We start from the raw sequence: 18,464 nt of genomic DNA on the forward strand, positions 1-18,464 counted from the left end.
TTTTTGAGACAGAGTCTCGCTCCGTCACCCAGGCTGGAATGTTGTGGCATGATCTCTGCTCACTGCAACCTCCACCTCACAGGTTCAAGCAACCCTTCTGCCTCAGCCTCCCAAGTAGCTGGGATTTCAGGCGTACACCATCACACCCAGCTGATATATATATTTTCAGTGGAGATGGGGTTTCACTGGGTTGGCCAGGCTGGTCTCAAACTTCTGACCTCAAGTGATCTACCCACCTCGGCCTCCAAAAGTGCTAGTTTTGCAGGTGTGAGCCACCACCCAGGTCAACTTTATAGTATTTTTCAGTGCTACTAATTTGCGCTATTAGTTGCAGTCATTTGTCAACTTATCTTCCTTTTAATAGTTCTTGACAAAGTTTGGAGCTGTGTCGCCACCCAAATCTCTTGTTGAAATGTAATCCCCGATGCTGGAAGTGGGGCCTGGTGGGAGGCAATTGAATCATGGTGGGGGGGGTAGTTTTTAATGGTGTAGTACCATCCTCCTAGTGCTATTCTCTTGATAGAGTTCTCATGAGATCGGATTGTTTAAAAATGTGTAGCCTCTCCCCGTCTCTCTCTTCTTCCTGCTCTGGCCATACGAGACGTGCTTGCTTTCCCTTTCGCCTTCTGCCATGATTGTAAGTTTCCTTAGGCCTCCCCAGAAACTGAGCAGATGGCCAGCATCATGCTTCCTGTACAGCCTGTAGAACCATGAACCAATTAAACCTCTTTTCTTTATAAATTACAGTCTCAGTTATTTCTTTATAGCAATGCAAGAACAGACTAATACAGTGCTCTTTATTTTTTAAACTTGTGTCTTTACTATTTGTTCTTTTGTTCATGTGGAATGAAGTAAGGAATCCAATTTCATTTGTTTTAAAAATGAATAACTGGTTGTCCCAGCTCCATTTATTGTATAGTTTTTCGTTTCCTCAGTGTTCCAAAATGCATCTCTTATCATATAACAAGTTTTATTATATGTGTGGATCTTTTCTGGACTCTTTGGTCTATCCATTGGACAGCTTGTCTATGTATTCATTAGTACTTTTACTGTTTTTAGAAGTGTAGGGTCTTAGCTTTTCCATATAAATTTTAGAATTATTTTGTCAATTTTCATCAAAATAAATCTTCTAGGGATTTTGGTTTGCATTGCATCGGAACTGTAGATCAATTTGGAGAAGATTCGTAATCTTAAAATATGTAGACTTTTTATGCATGAATATTTTATTTTCATTTATTTTGGTTTTCTTTGATGTTCTTCAGCAAAGATTTATAATTTTATTCATGAAGGCCTTGCACCTCTTTCAGATTTACTTCTAAGTTTTTTAAGGGTTTTTTCGTAGACATTTTAAATAAAAATATTAATAACATTTTCAAAAATATGCCAAAATAGAATAGTAAAATTGGCTCCCATATAGCCTTCACAAAACTTCAACTGTTACCAATAGAAGGCAATCTTGTTTCATCTGTACCGTCCTCAACTCTTTACCACTCCCCTTCTTCCTCAAATTGGGTTGTTTAAATAAATTCTAGCCATCAAATCACTTCATTATCTCAGATGTCAAATCACATTCTGTAAATACTTAAAAATATATCTCTAAAAGACATGACTTTAAAAAAATTGTAATACCTTTTCACACCTTAAATTTTTTTAGATAGATAGATAAGATAGGAAGGCATTTATTATAGGAATTGGCGAATGTGATTATGGAGATGGAGAAGTCCCAAAATATGCTGTCTGCACACTGAACAACCAGAGAAGCTGGGTGGTATAGTTTAGTCCAGGTCCAAAGGCCTGAAAGCCAGGGAGGTGCTGGTGTTAACTCTCAGAGTGAGGCTGAATGCCTGAGAACCTAGAGTTCTGATGTCCAAGGGCAGGAGAAGGTAAGTGTCTCAGCTCCAGAAGAAAGAGTAAATTTGCCTTTCCTCTGATTTTTTGTTGTATCTGAGTCTTCAAAAGATTGGATGATGCCTGCTCACATTGGTTGAGGGAGGGTCTTCCTTACCCAGTCCACTGATTGAAATGTCAATCTCTTCCAGAAACATCCTCAGAGACACACCTAGAAATAATGCTTTACTAACCTTCTGTACATTCCTTAACCCAGTCAAGTTGACACCTGAAATTATCACATATCCTCATGGTGTCTTTTTTGAGACAGAATCTTGCTTTGTCGCCTAGGCTGGAGTACAATGGCGTGCTGTTGGCTCACTGCAACCTCTGCCTCCCGGGTTCAGGTGATTCTTCTGCCTCAGCCTCCTCAGTAGCAGGGATTACAGGCATGCACCACCACACCCGGCTAATTTTTGTATTTTTAGTATAGACGGGTTTTCACCATGTTGGTCAGGCTGGTCTCAAATTCCTGACCTAGTGATCTGCCTGCCTCGGGCTCCCAAAGTGCTAGAATTACAGGCGTGAGCCACCAGGCCTGGCCCTCATGGTGTCTCTCAACATGTATATATTCCTCTCTCTCCTAAATTTCCTTATAAACCAGGAGTTAAATCCAGAAGATAGATGCTATTTTGTTTTTGGTTTGGTTTGGTTTTGGACTAAACACTTCATGGGTGGTGGGGGTATATCCTATCCTGTATGTCTGGTTTTATCCACTTTTTGTGCCATTGAACTTGATCGTTGGGTTTAGGTGTTTGGGGCCCTGACTCATCCACTATAAAGTTCCCCATCAACTTTTCTCCTGATAGTTTTATTTAGCATCTGATGATCATTTCCTTTATTCATTATCTCATTAGGGCATGCAAAATAGTGATAACATTTTCATCCTGGCACATTTATTAGCTGGAATTTTTAAATGAAGAGTACTTTCATTGTCATCTCTTTGGTTACCCTGAAACCTAATTTACATGAGAAAGGCAAGATAAATGCTTGCTAGATTTTTTTTAAGCCTGTTTGCAGAATAATAATTTAGTTCTCTAATTTCCTCCGGAAGTGAATAGTGAAGTTTTTTTTTCTGAGTATTATTATAAACTTAGGAATTTTAACACTTTTACTAAAGTTTTAGAATTAGCTTGTCCATTTTCACAAATAATAAAAGCTTGCAAGCTTTTTCATTGAGATTGCATTTGAATTTATAGATCTGATATCTAAATAATATTTAGCTTTTCAATCCATGAACATTTCTCTCCTATTAAAGTTTTCTTGAATTTGTTTTGGTTATTTTCAGTTGCTTTGTCTTTATTGGCCTTGAATCTTAAAAACTTGCTAAACACATATACTATTTCTGTTAAGATTTTTTTCTTAGATTCTTTTGGATTTTCTATGTGGATGAACATATTATCTGCAAGTAAAGACAGTTTTATTGCTTCTTTCCCAAAATTTATATCTTTTATTTCTTTACCTTGTCCTATGGAACTGAATGGCACCACCAATACAGGGTTGAATAGGAGTGGTGAGAATGGGCAGTCATTTCTTTTTCCCCCATTTTCTAAAGGAAAGCTTTCAGTTCCCTGCCCCTTCCCTGCGGTATCTGGCCCCTACTGTATATCAGTGCAGGATCTTTGCCCAACAAGTTTTCCTGCTCCCCCCCTAGGGTAAGATGCTTCTTCCTTCTCTTCCCTCTGGCATTGCACCTGTTCCTGGAATCAGAGGGTTTGCTGGCCTTCTTCCAGGGGTAGACTGTTGTTGCTTCTTACTGTAGGTGCAGAGCTTGTTGGGAGAGCAGGGAGGATTTGGGACAGAGTTTTTGCCTCTCTCTCTCTCTCTCTCTGAGAACAGGTTATTTTTGTCTCCAGGGACTTTGCTAGGCAGGAGGGTGTCCTGCCCCTTCCCAGGGACTTAGGTGTTACTTCCTATGCAAGAAAGCCCAGGGAAATAGGTAGGGTTTTATTGCCTGTGTTCCTGCAAAGGGGTCTTTCTCAGGTCTTCTGCCTCACTGCAACCTTTCATGAGCACTCCACAGAGAGGAACTTGTGAGTGGATGTGGACACTTCCTGTGCCTGGGCTTCAGAAGAATTCTGAACTTGTGTGGCAGTCCACATTTGGCCTTTAAAAAGTCCTTAAAATTTTAGCTGATTGCTTCTTTTACACTATATTGCATCGTAACTTTTCTTTAAAGTTTAACCACTTAATTGTATCTTACTAAACAATGTAATGTAGTTGTGCTGGGTTTTGAACTTTATATAAATGGAATCATGTCATATATATGTTGTTTTATGTCTGGTTTCTTTTGCTGAGTATTTGTTTTTAATACTCAGCAATGATTTTGTGGTTAGTTATTTTTTGTTCATTTTCATTGTTTCATAGTGTTTCATTATGTGAGTATACCAGAGCTTGTCTACATATTATTTGTATGGTTTCCAGATTTTAGCTGCTACAAATAGCTAATATAAGCATCTTGAGTGCCCTCCTCCTGCCCGCAGCACTGGCATCTCCTGGGAGCTGATTAGACATTCACATTTGTGGGCACTACCTTAGACCTGCTGAGATGGAAATTGTAAGAGTAGGGCCTGCAGTTTGTGTTTTAATCCCCTAGAGTGATTATTGCAAATGCTAAAGTTTGAGAACCTCCTACAGTAGGTATACCTAGGAGAGGAACTGTTAGGGCATAGGGATAGGTAGATAATGGCAAACTGTTTCCTAAGTGACTGTACCAATTTACATCTTTACCAATGATACAGGAAACATCTTGGGTATCTTCAGAGTTTTTAATGGTAATTCTTCTCCCCACATCCTTTTTAGTTTTAATGTATAACTTTATCTATAAAATTAAAAATTAGGTCATTGGTCAATGAAATCTAGAAATGACTGGTCTAGATGAAATGTCTTTGAATGTAGTGATAATATCATCATCTTTGCTTTCGTTTAAATACCTAGCACAGTGTTAGGCACGTAGAAAACTATGTACATATCTATTAAACTGAATTTGAAAATACCTATTTTTTCTGTTTTAAGCAGTTTCTCCATCTTATTTTTTTAAACTCTTAAGACCTAAAGTTTATTAAAATAATGTAGCAATGCCTTTTGAAAAATCACCGTATACCTTTTATTTTTTTAGCTTTTATCTCTTCTTTTTGAAGACTTGTTCAAAAAATTTAATTCTGAAATGAAAAAGATTGCCGACCAGGTGATTCCTAAACAAAGAGCAGCCCAGTTTGATGTTGTCAAACACATGCGCCAAGACCAGATCACCAATGGCATGGTGAACGCTATTTCTACTGTAAGTCTTGAGTCACTCTTTTGGCATTTTGTAATTTACTTATAAGTCTGTTCAATGGAATGGAAACAAAGCACTTTGAGAATCCAGGTGAGATATATATATATATATATATATATATATATATATAGTAAAAGGAATGTTTACAAAGCACAAATTTCTACTTTGAAAGAAAGTCTGAAGTGTCATCAATAGGAATTTTGTTATATATAACTTTCCTGCAAAAGTATAGTTTCTGTTATATGAGGCAATAAGAAAATAGATACTGATGAATGGCGGAAAAATCTTCATTTAACTGTTAATAACCATTCTTTTAAAGAATACTTTCCTCTTTTTCTTCTGTGGTAAAATTGACACATTTCAGGCAGGTTTATTAATTAGCAACCTTTTGTCCAAAATAATACAAAATGTTTCATTTCACAGGAGTTTTATATTCTTCAAAGACCTATCAGCTGTTCCTCACATAAGCAATGAATTCAGTTCTGGATGAATTCAGCTCTCGGCAGCTGCTGTGTAGTCAAGGTCTCAGGCTATTCATAAAAGGTTATCAGATGGGTTTTTGCTCCCTTTCTTAAAGCATGACAACTATAGGTCTATCTGATGAAGTCTGGTTCATGTTTTGTATGCCAGACATAAAATTAGTTTTATGGATGAGATTTTGCCCTAACAAAGCATGATATAATCTACCATGTTGATTCCCTTAATGATGAAAGAATTATTGCAGACTTGCTTCAATACTTGACTTTGGAACTTTATAGTGGGTCTTAGTGGCCCTTGCAATGACAGCTACATCTAAATTTGAGGTGAACCAGGCCTCTGTCCCTATTTAGGCACATAAACTCTGGTGGTCCGAACTTGTCTGAGGTGGATCCCTGAATATTTGAAGAGAATCCTCCAAAGAGTGCTTGAACACACTTCTCTTAGAATTATTTTTCCTGGCTTCTTCACCCATGATTTTCAGGTCAAAAGAGCTATTTTAAGTAGTTCTTTTTCCCCTAAATGAAACTGCTTTACCTCCCCGACAGAACTGCTTATTACAAAAATCAGTAGCAGGCCTAGTTACAGGTGTACCCCAGTCTAGGCAACAGAAAAAGATCAACCTTTAAAATTCTGAGTTGCTATTAGCAGAATGCTTTTACCAAATACATTTTTCCCAAAGGACCGGTTTTAGACCTCTTGTCTGTTTCCCATTTCTCCCTTTTGTAATACTCCTGCAGAATACAAGAACAAATTCTCTTGCCGAACATCTTGGCTTTACTCCCATCTACTTGCTACTTGCCAACAGCTGCTGCTTTATTTTAGCTGTGTGCTGAATACTTATTTACCTTATTTACTCTTACTCTCTGGGCATAAGTCAGTTTACTGGATTCATTTCCCTCCGAGGATAAAAGGAGTTAATGAAATAAGTAATAATATGAGAGGTTAATTTGTGGACTATATGTGGTTGCTCTGTTTCTTTGCCTTATAATAGAGTTTCTTAGAGCTTAGCTCTTTTCCACATTTCAGAAACTTAAGGTTCCAAAGTGATTGATCTTTACTGTAATAGTGAGCAAACTTTAATTTGTGAGGGAGCTCCCCCAAAGTTACATATTTTAATACAAACAGGTCACCTAATCTTTTCCTGAAACCCTAGCAATTTTTCTGCTGCAAGAGTTTTTAACCTGGAATCCACAAGAGTCCAAAATGAATATTAAATTTTTGTTCTTGTTTCTATGTGCATTTTTCTCAAGACAACATTCCTAGCTTTTATTGGGTCCTCTGAGGAGGAATGAAGAACCATGGCAGGTGCAGTTTTTCTTTTTGGAATTAGAAAACTTGAGTCAACAATTTTGTTCACATATTATTATTGTCTGCTTTGCTTTTTTTTTTTTTTTTTTTTTTTTNTTTGCACAATGATGAAATTGCCTGACAATAGATCTATCATGACATATCTCCACTGTAAGTAGCAGATGACTATAGAAAAATACTATTTTTTGTTTTTTCTGAGACAGGGTCTTACTCCCAGGCTGGAGTACAGTGGTGCAATCTCAGCTACCTGCAGCCTCTGCCTGCCTTTTGGGCTCAATTGATCCTTCCACCTCAGCCTCCCAAGTAGCTGGGAACACAGACATGTGCCACCACACCCAGCTAGTTTTTGTATTCTTAGTAGAGACGAGGTTTTGCCACATTGCAGGCTAAGCTCAAACTCCTGACATCAAGTGATCTGCCCACCTCAGCCTCCCACAGTGCTGGGATTATAGGCGTGAGCCACCATACCCAATCTGCGTTGCTTTTTTGATGAATACTGTTTTCTACTATTAATTCATGTTACTATGAATTTAAATTTGAAAAAGTTTTGACCTTAATCTTTAAATTCTCCTTGAGAATATTTTCAGTATATACAATTAATACAATTATAAAATAATATATTTAAAATAATATAACATTTAATGCATAAGAAGGTAAAGTAAATTTAATGTTCAGGATTTATTTCATATGAATCTATTTTAATAATGATACAGTGGCCACAGAGAATATATATTTCTTAATATGAACATATATATACTATTTTTAGATTCCTTAAACCTTGATTGGGAAGCCTTCAGTTTGTTCATTATCCAAATAAGTGCTATCAGAGTTATTTTTCTGTTGCTACATTTTGCTGTTCTTAAGACCAGCTTTGGAAAACATCCAAATAATCGCACATTCCAACATGAAATGATCTCTTTGTTGCTGGTGTTATCAGTTAGTTTATGACTTCCATGGAAATCTCTGGTTGAACTGGCTCTTCAGTATAGAATTAGTTCCTCAGAAGGTGACTGCTCTGATATGGTAAGGTTGATGCATCAAACACTTCTGAGATGTTTGCTAGACATAGTAATGTTCATTATCTTCCTAGAAAACCCCAGTGAGTGACTTGACTAAGTTTTTATTTTAATTGTGATGCTTTGATTTCTGAATACGTGTCATGGCTCTAATTTCGAAAGCATGAAGTTCCTGTAATGAACTTCTTGGAGCTACTGCACAGTATCAGACAATATAGGATTGGGTTAGGAATAGTCTTGTGTCTTTCATCTCCCTACAGGGAAATTGGTCTCTAAAAAGATTTAAAATGGACCGCCAGGGTGTGACCCAAGTGCTGTCTCGCTTGTCATATATATCTGCACTGGGCATGATGACAAGAATCTCTTCCCAGTTTGAAAAAACAAGAAAAGTGAGTGGTCCTCGCTCCCTCCAGCCATCTCAGTGGGGAATGCTCTGTCCTTCGGACACTCCTGAAGGAGAGGTAAGGAATCTGAGGAGTCTTGATGCTGTGTCAGAGGTGATACCTATGTCTGTGCATAGTGTGGGGTGGGGGTGTTCTGTTTCTGTTCCTATCTCCTAGGCCATATCCTTTCTTTGGTCTGCCATTTATCTGGCAAAGAAATATTGACATGCTTGGAAGACTACATTAGTATCATTCTAAAACTAGGACTTGCAGAAGCATTTGATTCAGTAGGTTAGCTAAAAGTAATACAGTCCATGTTTCTCTTGCTTATTTTAGTTTATCCCCAAATCAAACCATGCACAGAAGGGATAAGACTGTGAAGGCAGATTGAAAGACCTATCATCTCTCATGCTCATGAGAGGCTCTTTTTGAGCAGCTCCTTATTGTCCTTAGGTGGTCTCAGTCACAGCCAATTAGGAGTATACAGTCCATTACCTAATGTGGATTCTAACTCACTTATATTGGAAACACAAGCAATTGCCGAAACACCAAGCCGGGGAGTTTACATTGGTTTACTTTTATACCACCCGCTACTCTCTGTGTTGTGGTCCTTTTTCATTTGTGTTAACATTGTTAGTTTCACTTGATTCTATTCCTTCTAAATTGTAAAATCTGGAGGAAGGGAGGTTCACCATTGTATCTCAAGCTCCTAATCTCAAGCTCCTATCTCAAGCTTGGTTAGAGTAGAGGCCCCATGAACATATGCTGACTTAATAAGTTAAGTTATGACAAGTAAAAGATGTAGGTTCCAAAGTGTAGGGATTTGTTATTATTTGGAAGAGGTGAAAATAGGAGTCTGTGTAGAGTTGTGGTTTTTTATAAATTATTCTTCTAATTTATCTTAAACCATATGGAAATTGACACTAAATTATGCAGTTTGTCAAATTTTTTATAATTTATATATCTTGAACTTTGAAACATTTCATTTCCCAGAAATTGTTTCAGCTAACTTCAGCAAAGTAGCTATTTTGTGCATTACTGCAGCAGATGATTTTAAGACTTGAAGATACAATCTTACAAATCATCTGTCTTTAAGTATTTTTTTTCTATTCACTATATTCTGTCCTTGTTGGTATTTTTGTTTTAGAACTTTGCCAGTGTGTATAGAAGTTTAAAACTATTTATTTCCTTTTCATTTTGAAATAATTTTAGATGTACAAAAAACTTAAAAAACTGGTACAAAGATTTTCCACAATCCTTCATCTAGATTCCCAACTGTGAACACCTTACATAACCATAACACTGTTATCAACCTCATGATATTGAACAATACTGTAATCTATGGATCTTATTCAGATTTTGCCAATTGTCCCACTGTTGTCTTTTTTCTGGTGCAGAATCACACGTTGTTTTTAGGTGTCATGTCTCCTTGTCTCTTTTAATCTGAATGTATTTTTCAGTCTTTATTTACTTTTCATGACCAAGAAACTTTAGGATACTGGCCAGTTATTTGATATAGTCTCTCATTTCAGGCCAGAAGTTTTATATTTTTGTGTAGCTGCATTTATTAATGTTTTCTTTTACTTATTTTATACAATGTCATAATGACTTTAATGTTCCATTGTCTGGGAGTAATTGTTAATATAATCAACTTGTTGGGCACATATGATGCCGTCAACATTTATAATTACAAATAGTACTGTGCTGAGCATTTCTGTAACTAAATCTGTTTTATAACCTTGCTTATTATGAAGATAAATTCCTCTGAGTTAAAGGATATATATTTTTTAAAGGCATTTGTGTGAATTACCAAAGTATCCCCTACAAAGTTGTACCACTTTGCATTGCTGCCAGCAAGGTAGTGAGCTATTTTCAGATGCAAACTGTACTTTGTATTACTAATGTTCATTCTTAGAAATGACTATCTTTTGTTTTTTAGGCATGCGGCTTGGTTAAAAACTTGGCCCTTATGACACACATAACAACTGATATGGAAGATGGACCCATTGTTAAATTAGCCAGTAACTTGGGAGTAGAAGATGTGAATTTATTATGTGGGGAAGAGCTCTCTTACCCAAATGTGTTTCTTGTGTTTCTTAATGGTGGGTATATTATAGAGACATGTTGATCCTGGATAGTCTGTGAAGATGGGGAGGGAATCCATTATTATCCTGATATTTAAAGCACAAATACACTTTAATTCGGGGTCCAAGTTGAGCTTCACCTAAAAGTAGAAAAAACAATGATAACAGAAACAGTTACTTTATTGGCTGGGTTGTCTAAGGTTCTGAGAGGATATAGCTGTTAGAGCTAAAGGGTAACATTGCAGAGAGTGGCTGCATTCAGCCCTTTTGCAGTTGCTGGCATATCCATAGTGGAATAAGGTTCAACATGGTATCTTTAAGTGCAAGTTAAATATTGGAGTCACTCTGTGAAAATTATCAGATCAACTCTTACAGTGAATTGACTCTGTTTAGCTGTCTGATAATCAGTATGTTAGCACCCTGTGGTAAGAGGGTCCCTCTCCTTGGCTCACACTCCAGTTACTTCTTTCATATACCTCTTCCTGCCTCCTTGAAAGTCTTTCAGACTCAGCAGCAAGTGTATTCTCTTCCTTTCTGCTTTTGATTTGCTGCTCTGTGTGCCTGTCCTCTCACTAGTAAGCCCCATGAGCTTATCCCTTACCACTTGTCTGTTCTCTCTTCCTCTCCCCCTTCCTCTGACTCTGAGAGACATTAACTCTTTTTCATATGGGCTGGTGAGGAAGGGGTCAGAGTCTCAGCAGGGCTGTTAACTTACTGCGTCGTTCATTGTATCCCAGAGGGTAACACTGAGTGAGCCCTCACTCTGCACTTTGACCCAGTACCACTTTGAATCTTCCCACTAGCCTTGGAAGGCAAAGTTCGTTTTCCTCATTTCACAGATGATGGTTAAACAAGCAGCAGTTTAATAATAGCAGTAGGTAATAGGCAGAATTCTCAGTACTTTAAATGATCAGCTTGTTCAATCTTTACTACCAGCCTGTGAATGTGATGGACAGTGTTCAAACCCAGGTGGTTTTGGGCACCAAGTTTGTGCTCCCAGCACTGTGCTGACAGATGAGGAAAATGGAGCTAGCTTTTCCAGTATTCCTTGGCCAGCATGTGGAAGGACTGGCCCTTAACCATTCTTCCTTCATTGCTTCCCTGCAACCCCTTGGACTGGCTGCAGGTGTTAATAACAGTGTTTTCAAATGACTGCTTAGTGCTGCTTACTGTTTTTATTGGTTGAATATATTAAATCAGGATGGATTTATTTTTTATTTCTGACTTACCTTTTCTTTCTTTTTGCTTAGGTAACATATTGGGTGTCATTCGAGACCATAAAAAGCTAGTGAATACATTTCGACTGATGAGAAGAGCAGGATATATCAATGAATTTGTTTCCATCTCAACAAATCTTACAGATCGATGTGTCTATATTTCTTCTGATGGAGGAAGGCTGTGCAGGTATGTGTTACTAAAAAAAGAGTTTTTAAGAATCTCTTTATATTTGCTCTTGAAAGAAATAGACTTGTTTTTATTTTTGAAACTGCTTTAACCTCTTTCATTGTGAAGATAAATTTAATTGTTAGCAAACACTTCATGAGTATGCATATTAGGTACTGAGGATTTAGGTTAATGGGAGACAGAGTCTGCCCTCAGAGAGCTCAGTCTGCTGGGAAAAACAGGAAAAATGACTAATACCAATCAACTGTGCTAGTAGTCAATGCTAGCCACTATTTGTCATTTCAGTGGATGCACTATATGTGTAAGGCTTTAACTTCATTCAACCCTATGAGGTTGTATTTTTCTTTTAACAAATGAGGAAACTGAAGTTCAGTAAGGCAAAGTAGCTTATTAAAAGCTAGAGAGTGGTAGAGTCTGTTTTTTATTTGAAAGTCCTTAGGATTCATTTTGACTCATGATTTTTCCCACTATAGTCTGTTTCTACAAACTGAGCTTTAAAGGATGAGTAGATTGTGTTACTTGAATATTGGAGTGGGGTAGGGAGGAGAAAGGCTGAAAAAAGGCAAGATTGAAAACATGGAGGCATGAAGAAATAAAATAACATTAGACACAATGGAAAAGTAGGTTCCTTTTATTCATTCAGCAAGTATTTATTAAGGACTTATTATACACAGGTACTGTCTAGGAACTGGAGGTACAAAGATGAATGTGACATAGTATCTGGTTTGAGGGAATATGCAGAGACATCAGCTAAGGTCATTGCCTCGTTTCACAAGCCTTCTCTGGCATTATTGTAGTTATTCTGTGTAGACCTTGGGTGATGTTGAAGCACGAGGCAGTGAGCTAGCAGTAGCTAGGGGTCTGTCAGAACTGCGAGTGACTGTCTAGCATCGATTTCTCCTTCAGATGACAGTACTTCATTTTCTTTGCGGACTGCCCCCCCAACTCCTGCCACTGGCAGGCTTCTTGGGATGGTTAGTCCAGCGCCCTGTTCTCTTCATCAAGGGGTTGGGCATATGACCCAAATGAGACCAGTCAGATCCCATCATCAGATAATTTAAATCCTAGGTAGAATAAATCAAGGGAGGGAAGTGATTGGACTTAATTCATTCTCCAGTGTTGCATGCAAGAGACTACCTGTTACTCCTCATTTTCTGGATCCTTGGAACTGCTGTAGTTCCTTTTCTTTCTGAGGCTGAGCATTTCACCTTTTCCTTTGATTCTTGTCTTTCCATGAAATTCTTTTTTGTTTTTTTCATTTTGAGACAGTCTTACTTCGTCACCCTGGCTGGAATGCAGTGGTACAATCTTGGCTTACTGCAACCTCTGCCTCCCAGGTTCAAGCAGTTTTCATGCCTCAGCCCCGCCGAGTAGCTGGGATTACAGTCATGCACCACTGCACGTGGCTAATTTTTTGGATTATTAGTAGAGGTAGGGGTGGGTGGGGGTGTTCACTGTGTTGGCCAGGCTGGTCTCGAACTCCTGGCCCCAAGTGATCCACCCACCTCAGCCTCCCAAAGTGCTGGGATCATTGCCCCAGCCACCAGTAAATTCTTAATGCCTCCAGTAAACTTCATTTTTTGTTTAAATTAGCCAGAATTGGTTTCTCTTCTTTGCAACCAAAGAATGAATAGCTGATGATATACCTGTGTTTGAATCCTAACTTCCCACTCACTGAGTTGTGTGACTCTGAATATACTACTTCAGTCTCTCAGCCTTGGTTTCCTTGGCTGTAAAATGGAAACAGTAATGCCTGCCTGAGATTGTCATGAGAACTAGTTGATGTCACGTGTGGTAAGTGCTCTGTAGGGTGCCAGACACACCTTAGGTGCTTATGTATAACTATTAACAACGTGATCCAGTGAACGACAGGAATAACAGTGACAATATCTAGGTTACTCTTCTTTAGGATTTCATTACATCCAATATAATATGACATATTCAAAAAGAAAACTCTTTTATAGAAGCAGCTTTAGAATGGCATAACAGATCTAGCAGGAAAAAATAGTAGAATGTGTTGAGTAAGGATAACTGAGGCAGCTAAATGTGGTCCCCTCCCTCTCTTCCTCCTATTTCTGTTGTCACGTCTGAGGCTTAACCTGAAATTCACTGCAGTGCTCAAATGAGGCATTAGTGGGCTCTGCTTTCCTACCAAGAAGGAGCCAGAATTTCGAGGTACTGCGGATTTCCATGAAAAGCTCACCCAGTTCATTTTTCAACAACTTGTGTTCCCCTTTTGTAACTGTGTAGCTCCTCTTCTTAACTATTTAAAAGTGCTCATTAGTCCTCAAATAGTTATTTGGACTTTAGGGTAGAGCGTACAAGTGTCTGGTGGTTACTTGCTTCTCTCTGTAAGAGCTGCTTATCCAAATAGCAACAGCCCTTGACGTTTCAGTGCCGCATGCCATCCTTTGTGTCAGGGTTTCCTCATGGTGGCAAAGCCCTCCGAGGCAAGTCCCCACTGACAGTTACAGGTTAATCTGCCAGAATGCCCTCTCCACCTTCCACCCGTTATGTCGCTGAAGATCATAAAGTAAGAAAGCTTTATTCTCTGCCAGCTTTTAGCCACTTTCTTTGGTCATGTGTAGCTTTAAGTGTCTTGCTAGCCTAGCTCAGTGATGTTTAGACTAAATCAAACTACTCTAAATATCTGGATATTCATCAGAACCTCATAACACAATGCCATTATTACCCTCGGTGACAGTGCTTCTTTGCCTGTTAATTCTGTGAGTAGTATACAAAATATTTCCAATGTGAAATCAGGGGACGTTTTTGGAATGATACATCACACAGTTTTAAAAAAATATAGCATTAAAGATTTTGTTTCCTTCTCTGATTTTATTATCATTTTTTTGTGTTGCCTTTTTATTTAAAATCAAATGTTTTTTAAGATACTTGCAGGAAGCACTGTGTGTGTGCATGAATATGTACACACATACATGTGCACATGGGCTTGGGTCTGTGCGTGTATATATGTGAGAGAGAACGTAGGCCCCTACACCATGCTAATGCATACAAAAAATACCTGGTGTCCTCAGCAATCCGGGAATAGGTTTGGTTGTATTTACATCTTCCCTCATCTCACTTTGGTAAACTAACTTGCCTGTGTAATTTTTCCCTGGAATTACTATTAATTTGGTTTTGCTTTTTCCATTCTAGACCCTATATAATTGTCAAGAAGCAGAAGCCAGCAGTCACAAATAAACATATGGAAGAGCTGGCCCAAGGGTACAGGTAAGTAGCCAAAAGTAAAACCTATCAATCTCCTTAGTACACACGTACATGATTTAAGAAAAGTGTATTTTCATTTAGTACTTTAATTTCTTTTCATCAGATTGCTAGCCTGTTAAAAACCTATTTTGCTCCGCATGAACTCGCTTGGACATTGTAAAATATTCATGAATTTAGATCATGATGGTTATAGAGTCTTGGTGTCAAGTGGTACACAAGTAAATGTTTCTGGTAAGAAAAGGACTTACACATTATATGTCAGTGTAGACACCGTAGGTCTCATCATGAGGTTTCTGTGGTTAGAATTTTTTTAAGAAGTGGGGACTAGATTGATAATAGTTACTGATGGACACTTTGCTGTTTTTATTTCAGCAATTTGTGGTTACTGTATGAGCTAAGAATAACTTGTTTCAGGTATCCCAATGTAATGATACTCTCTGGAAGACAAAGGTGCTTTGGGCCTAAATGAAAGCCAGTATCTCCTGTTATTATATAAAATCCTGAAGAAAAAATGAATGCTTTTTAATGATGTCTCTTTGATCAATAATTTCCCAGGAACTTTGAAGATTTCTTACATGAGAGTCTGGTTGAATATTTAGATGTGAATGAAGAAAATGATTGTAACATCGCACTGTATGAACACACAATTAATAAGTAAGTAGGATCCATAGCAGGCATAAATTAAAACCTGTTCTGACTATAGAAACTACTTTCTCTTTTCATTGTCCTCTTCAGACCTATCTTGTACTCTTTTGACAGGAACTGTTAGAAAATACAATCTTTTTTTTATTTTGAAAGTACAGGTTTGTTATATAGGTAAATGTGGGTCTTGGTGGTTTGCTGTACCTATCAACCCATCACTTAGGTATTAAGCCTCGCATGCATTAGCCATTTATCTTGATGTTCTCCCTCCCCCAGCCCCCCAACAGGTCCCCCGGTGTGTGTTGTTTCCTCCCTGTGTCCATGTTTTCATTGTTCGGCTTCCACGTGTGAGTGAGAACATGTGGTGTTTGGTTTTCTGTTCCTGCGTTAGTTTGCTGTGGATGGCTTCCAGCTTCATCCATGTCCCTGCAAAAGACATCATCTTCATCCTTTTTATGGGTGCATAGTATTTCATCGTATATATGTACCATATAGAAATTTACAGTTTTAATGCAGAGCATAACCCATCGTTTATCCCAGTGAAGAGTATTACAGAGCAGCTAATTAGTCATCTTTAGATTTAATTATCCTTTCTGTTCATGTGACAGTTAGTGTGTACACATACACACACACACACACACACACACACACACACAGATATGCAGTTTCTTTTTTTGTTTTTTGTTGAGACGGTCTTGCTCTGTCACTCAGAAGGAGTACGGTGGCACGACATAGCTCACTGAAGCTTAAAACTCCTAATCTCAAGCAGTCCTCCCACTTCAGCCTCCTGAGTAGTTAGGATTATAGGCATGGTCACCATGCCTGGCCTCAATGTATATTTTTTAAAAGGAGTTGCTTCTCTGATTTTTATACTTGATTATTGCCAAAATTGAACTAACGAATCAAGCTGTATAAAAATGTACTTATCTCTTTTAGAGATGATTTTGTCCATGGACATCTGAATTCTTACTGTCAGTGCAGGAATTCCCTACATAGTCTGTTCAAAAACTATCTCTAAGTTTATGTGCAGTTTATACACTTGAATTGGTAGTATGTTCACAATATTTCTTCTTGAACAGTGATATTTTTAGAAGCATCTGCATTCCATTTGGAGTACATTAAGGAACATCTATGTATCTTGCTGTCTGATGCATGTGACTGATGTACCACTTACCTGAAATTGGAATTCTTGCAGATATATTGCTAGGGAGTTTAATACTATCACCTGATAACTATTTATGTCTTCAATCAAGAAAAAGTACTTTTCTGACCCGGTATAATGGCTCACTCCTGTAATCCTAGTGCTTTGGGAGGCTGAGGCAGGTGAATTGCCTGAGGCCAAGAGTTTGAGACCAGCCTGGACAGCATAGCAAGACCCTATGTCTAAAAATAAAAATAAAAACTTAGTCAGGTTGAGTACATGGGGTGCACACCTGTAGTCCTAGCTACTTGGGAGGTTGAGGTAGAAGGATCGCTGGAGCCCAGGAGTTATGGGTTACAGTGAGCTATGATCGTGGCACTGCACTCCAGCCTGGGTGAGAGCCTATCTCTTAAAACAAGGAAAAAGAAAAACTTTTTTGTTTTCTGCTACCAACTGAAATATACTACTTTTTAAAAGATTATAGTTTACTAGCCTGGGTAACATGGCAAGACCCCATCTCTACAAAAACTTAAAAATTAGCCAGGTGTGGGGGTTCATGCTTGTAGTCCCAGTTACTCAGAGGGATATAGCTGGAGGATTGCATGAGCCCAGGAGGTGGAGGCTTTGGGAGCCATGTTCATGCCACTGCACTCCAGCCTGAGTGACAGAGCAAGACCCTATTGCCAGTATATATATTGCAAATATATATATTTGCAATATATATATTTATATATATATATATATATATATATAAATATATATATTGCACTTTGTAAATAATACTTTTTAGTCAGAATTTTTCTTCCTTAAAGATATGAATCTCTCAAAGTACTATTTTATACCCCTCATTCAAAATTGACTGAGGGCCAGTTGTGGTGGGTCACATCTATAATCCCAGCACTTTGGGAGGCTAAGGTAGGAGGATTGCTTGAGCTCAGGAGTTTGAGATGGGCAACACAGTAAGACCTCATCTCTACTAAAAATTTAAAGTCAGCTGGTTGTTGTGGTGTACACCTGTGATCCAAGCTCCTTGCGAGGCTAAGGTGGAAGGATCACTTGAGCCCAGTTTGAGGATGCAGTGAGCTATGATCAGAACACCACTACAGGCCAGCTTGGGCAACAAAGTGAGACCTTGACTCAAAATATATAGCGTGAGTATATAAAATAACTGTTTTATAGTAGCCCCATAAATGGCAGTTCTATCCTTTGTGTTACTCAAACCAAAAAAACCCTCCATTTCTATCCTGACCCTTTTTCTCTATAGCCACATTAACCCCTAGCTTATCATGTGAGCCTTCCAAATACACCTGGAATCTGAAATCTTCACTACCTCAATCCACCACCTAGTCCAGGCCACTTGGATTTTTGCAAAAGCCTGACTATTTTAACACCTGTTCCCATACAGTTTTTCTTTTCCTAATAGAGCAGAGGGGTCGTGTCAGTTCTCTTTTCAAATACCTCAGGGGCTTTCTGTCTCCCTCAGAAGTTCTTACAGAGGCCTTCCAGTTCCTGCATGATCTGCCCACTTCCATTTCTACCTCTCCCCACTCCCTGTTTCAACCACACTAGCCTCTTCTCTGAACACTATAGGCATGCTTCTGCCTTAGCACC

General features: G+C 38.3%; 1 protein-coding gene across 4 annotated transcripts in view; it reads left to right on the forward strand.

Moving 5' to 3' along the window:
• The window catches only part of POLR3B (RNA polymerase III subunit B), a 137,037-nt gene that overhangs the window by 61,116 nt on the left and 57,457 nt on the right, over positions 1 to 18,464 (forward strand). For all 4 annotated transcript variants that reach the window (XM_017540805.2, XM_037742963.1, XM_017540813.2 and 1 more), the window contains 6 exons: positions 5,006 to 5,167; positions 8,229 to 8,429; positions 10,291 to 10,453; positions 11,686 to 11,839; positions 14,999 to 15,073; positions 15,626 to 15,724. In XM_017540805.2, the coding sequence (XP_017396294.1) occupies positions 5,006 to 5,167; positions 8,229 to 8,429; positions 10,291 to 10,453; positions 11,686 to 11,839; positions 14,999 to 15,073; positions 15,626 to 15,724 (854 nt within the window). The remainder of the gene's footprint in view (positions 1 to 5,005; positions 5,168 to 8,228; positions 8,430 to 10,290; positions 10,454 to 11,685; positions 11,840 to 14,998; positions 15,074 to 15,625; positions 15,725 to 18,464) is intronic.

The sequence above is a fragment of the Cebus imitator genome, unplaced genomic scaffold (genome assembly GCF_001604975.1).
Source record: "Cebus imitator isolate Cc_AM_T3 unplaced genomic scaffold, Cebus_imitator-1.0 Scaffold8, whole genome shotgun sequence".
NCBI lineage: Eukaryota > Metazoa > Chordata > Mammalia > Primates > Cebidae > Cebus > Cebus imitator.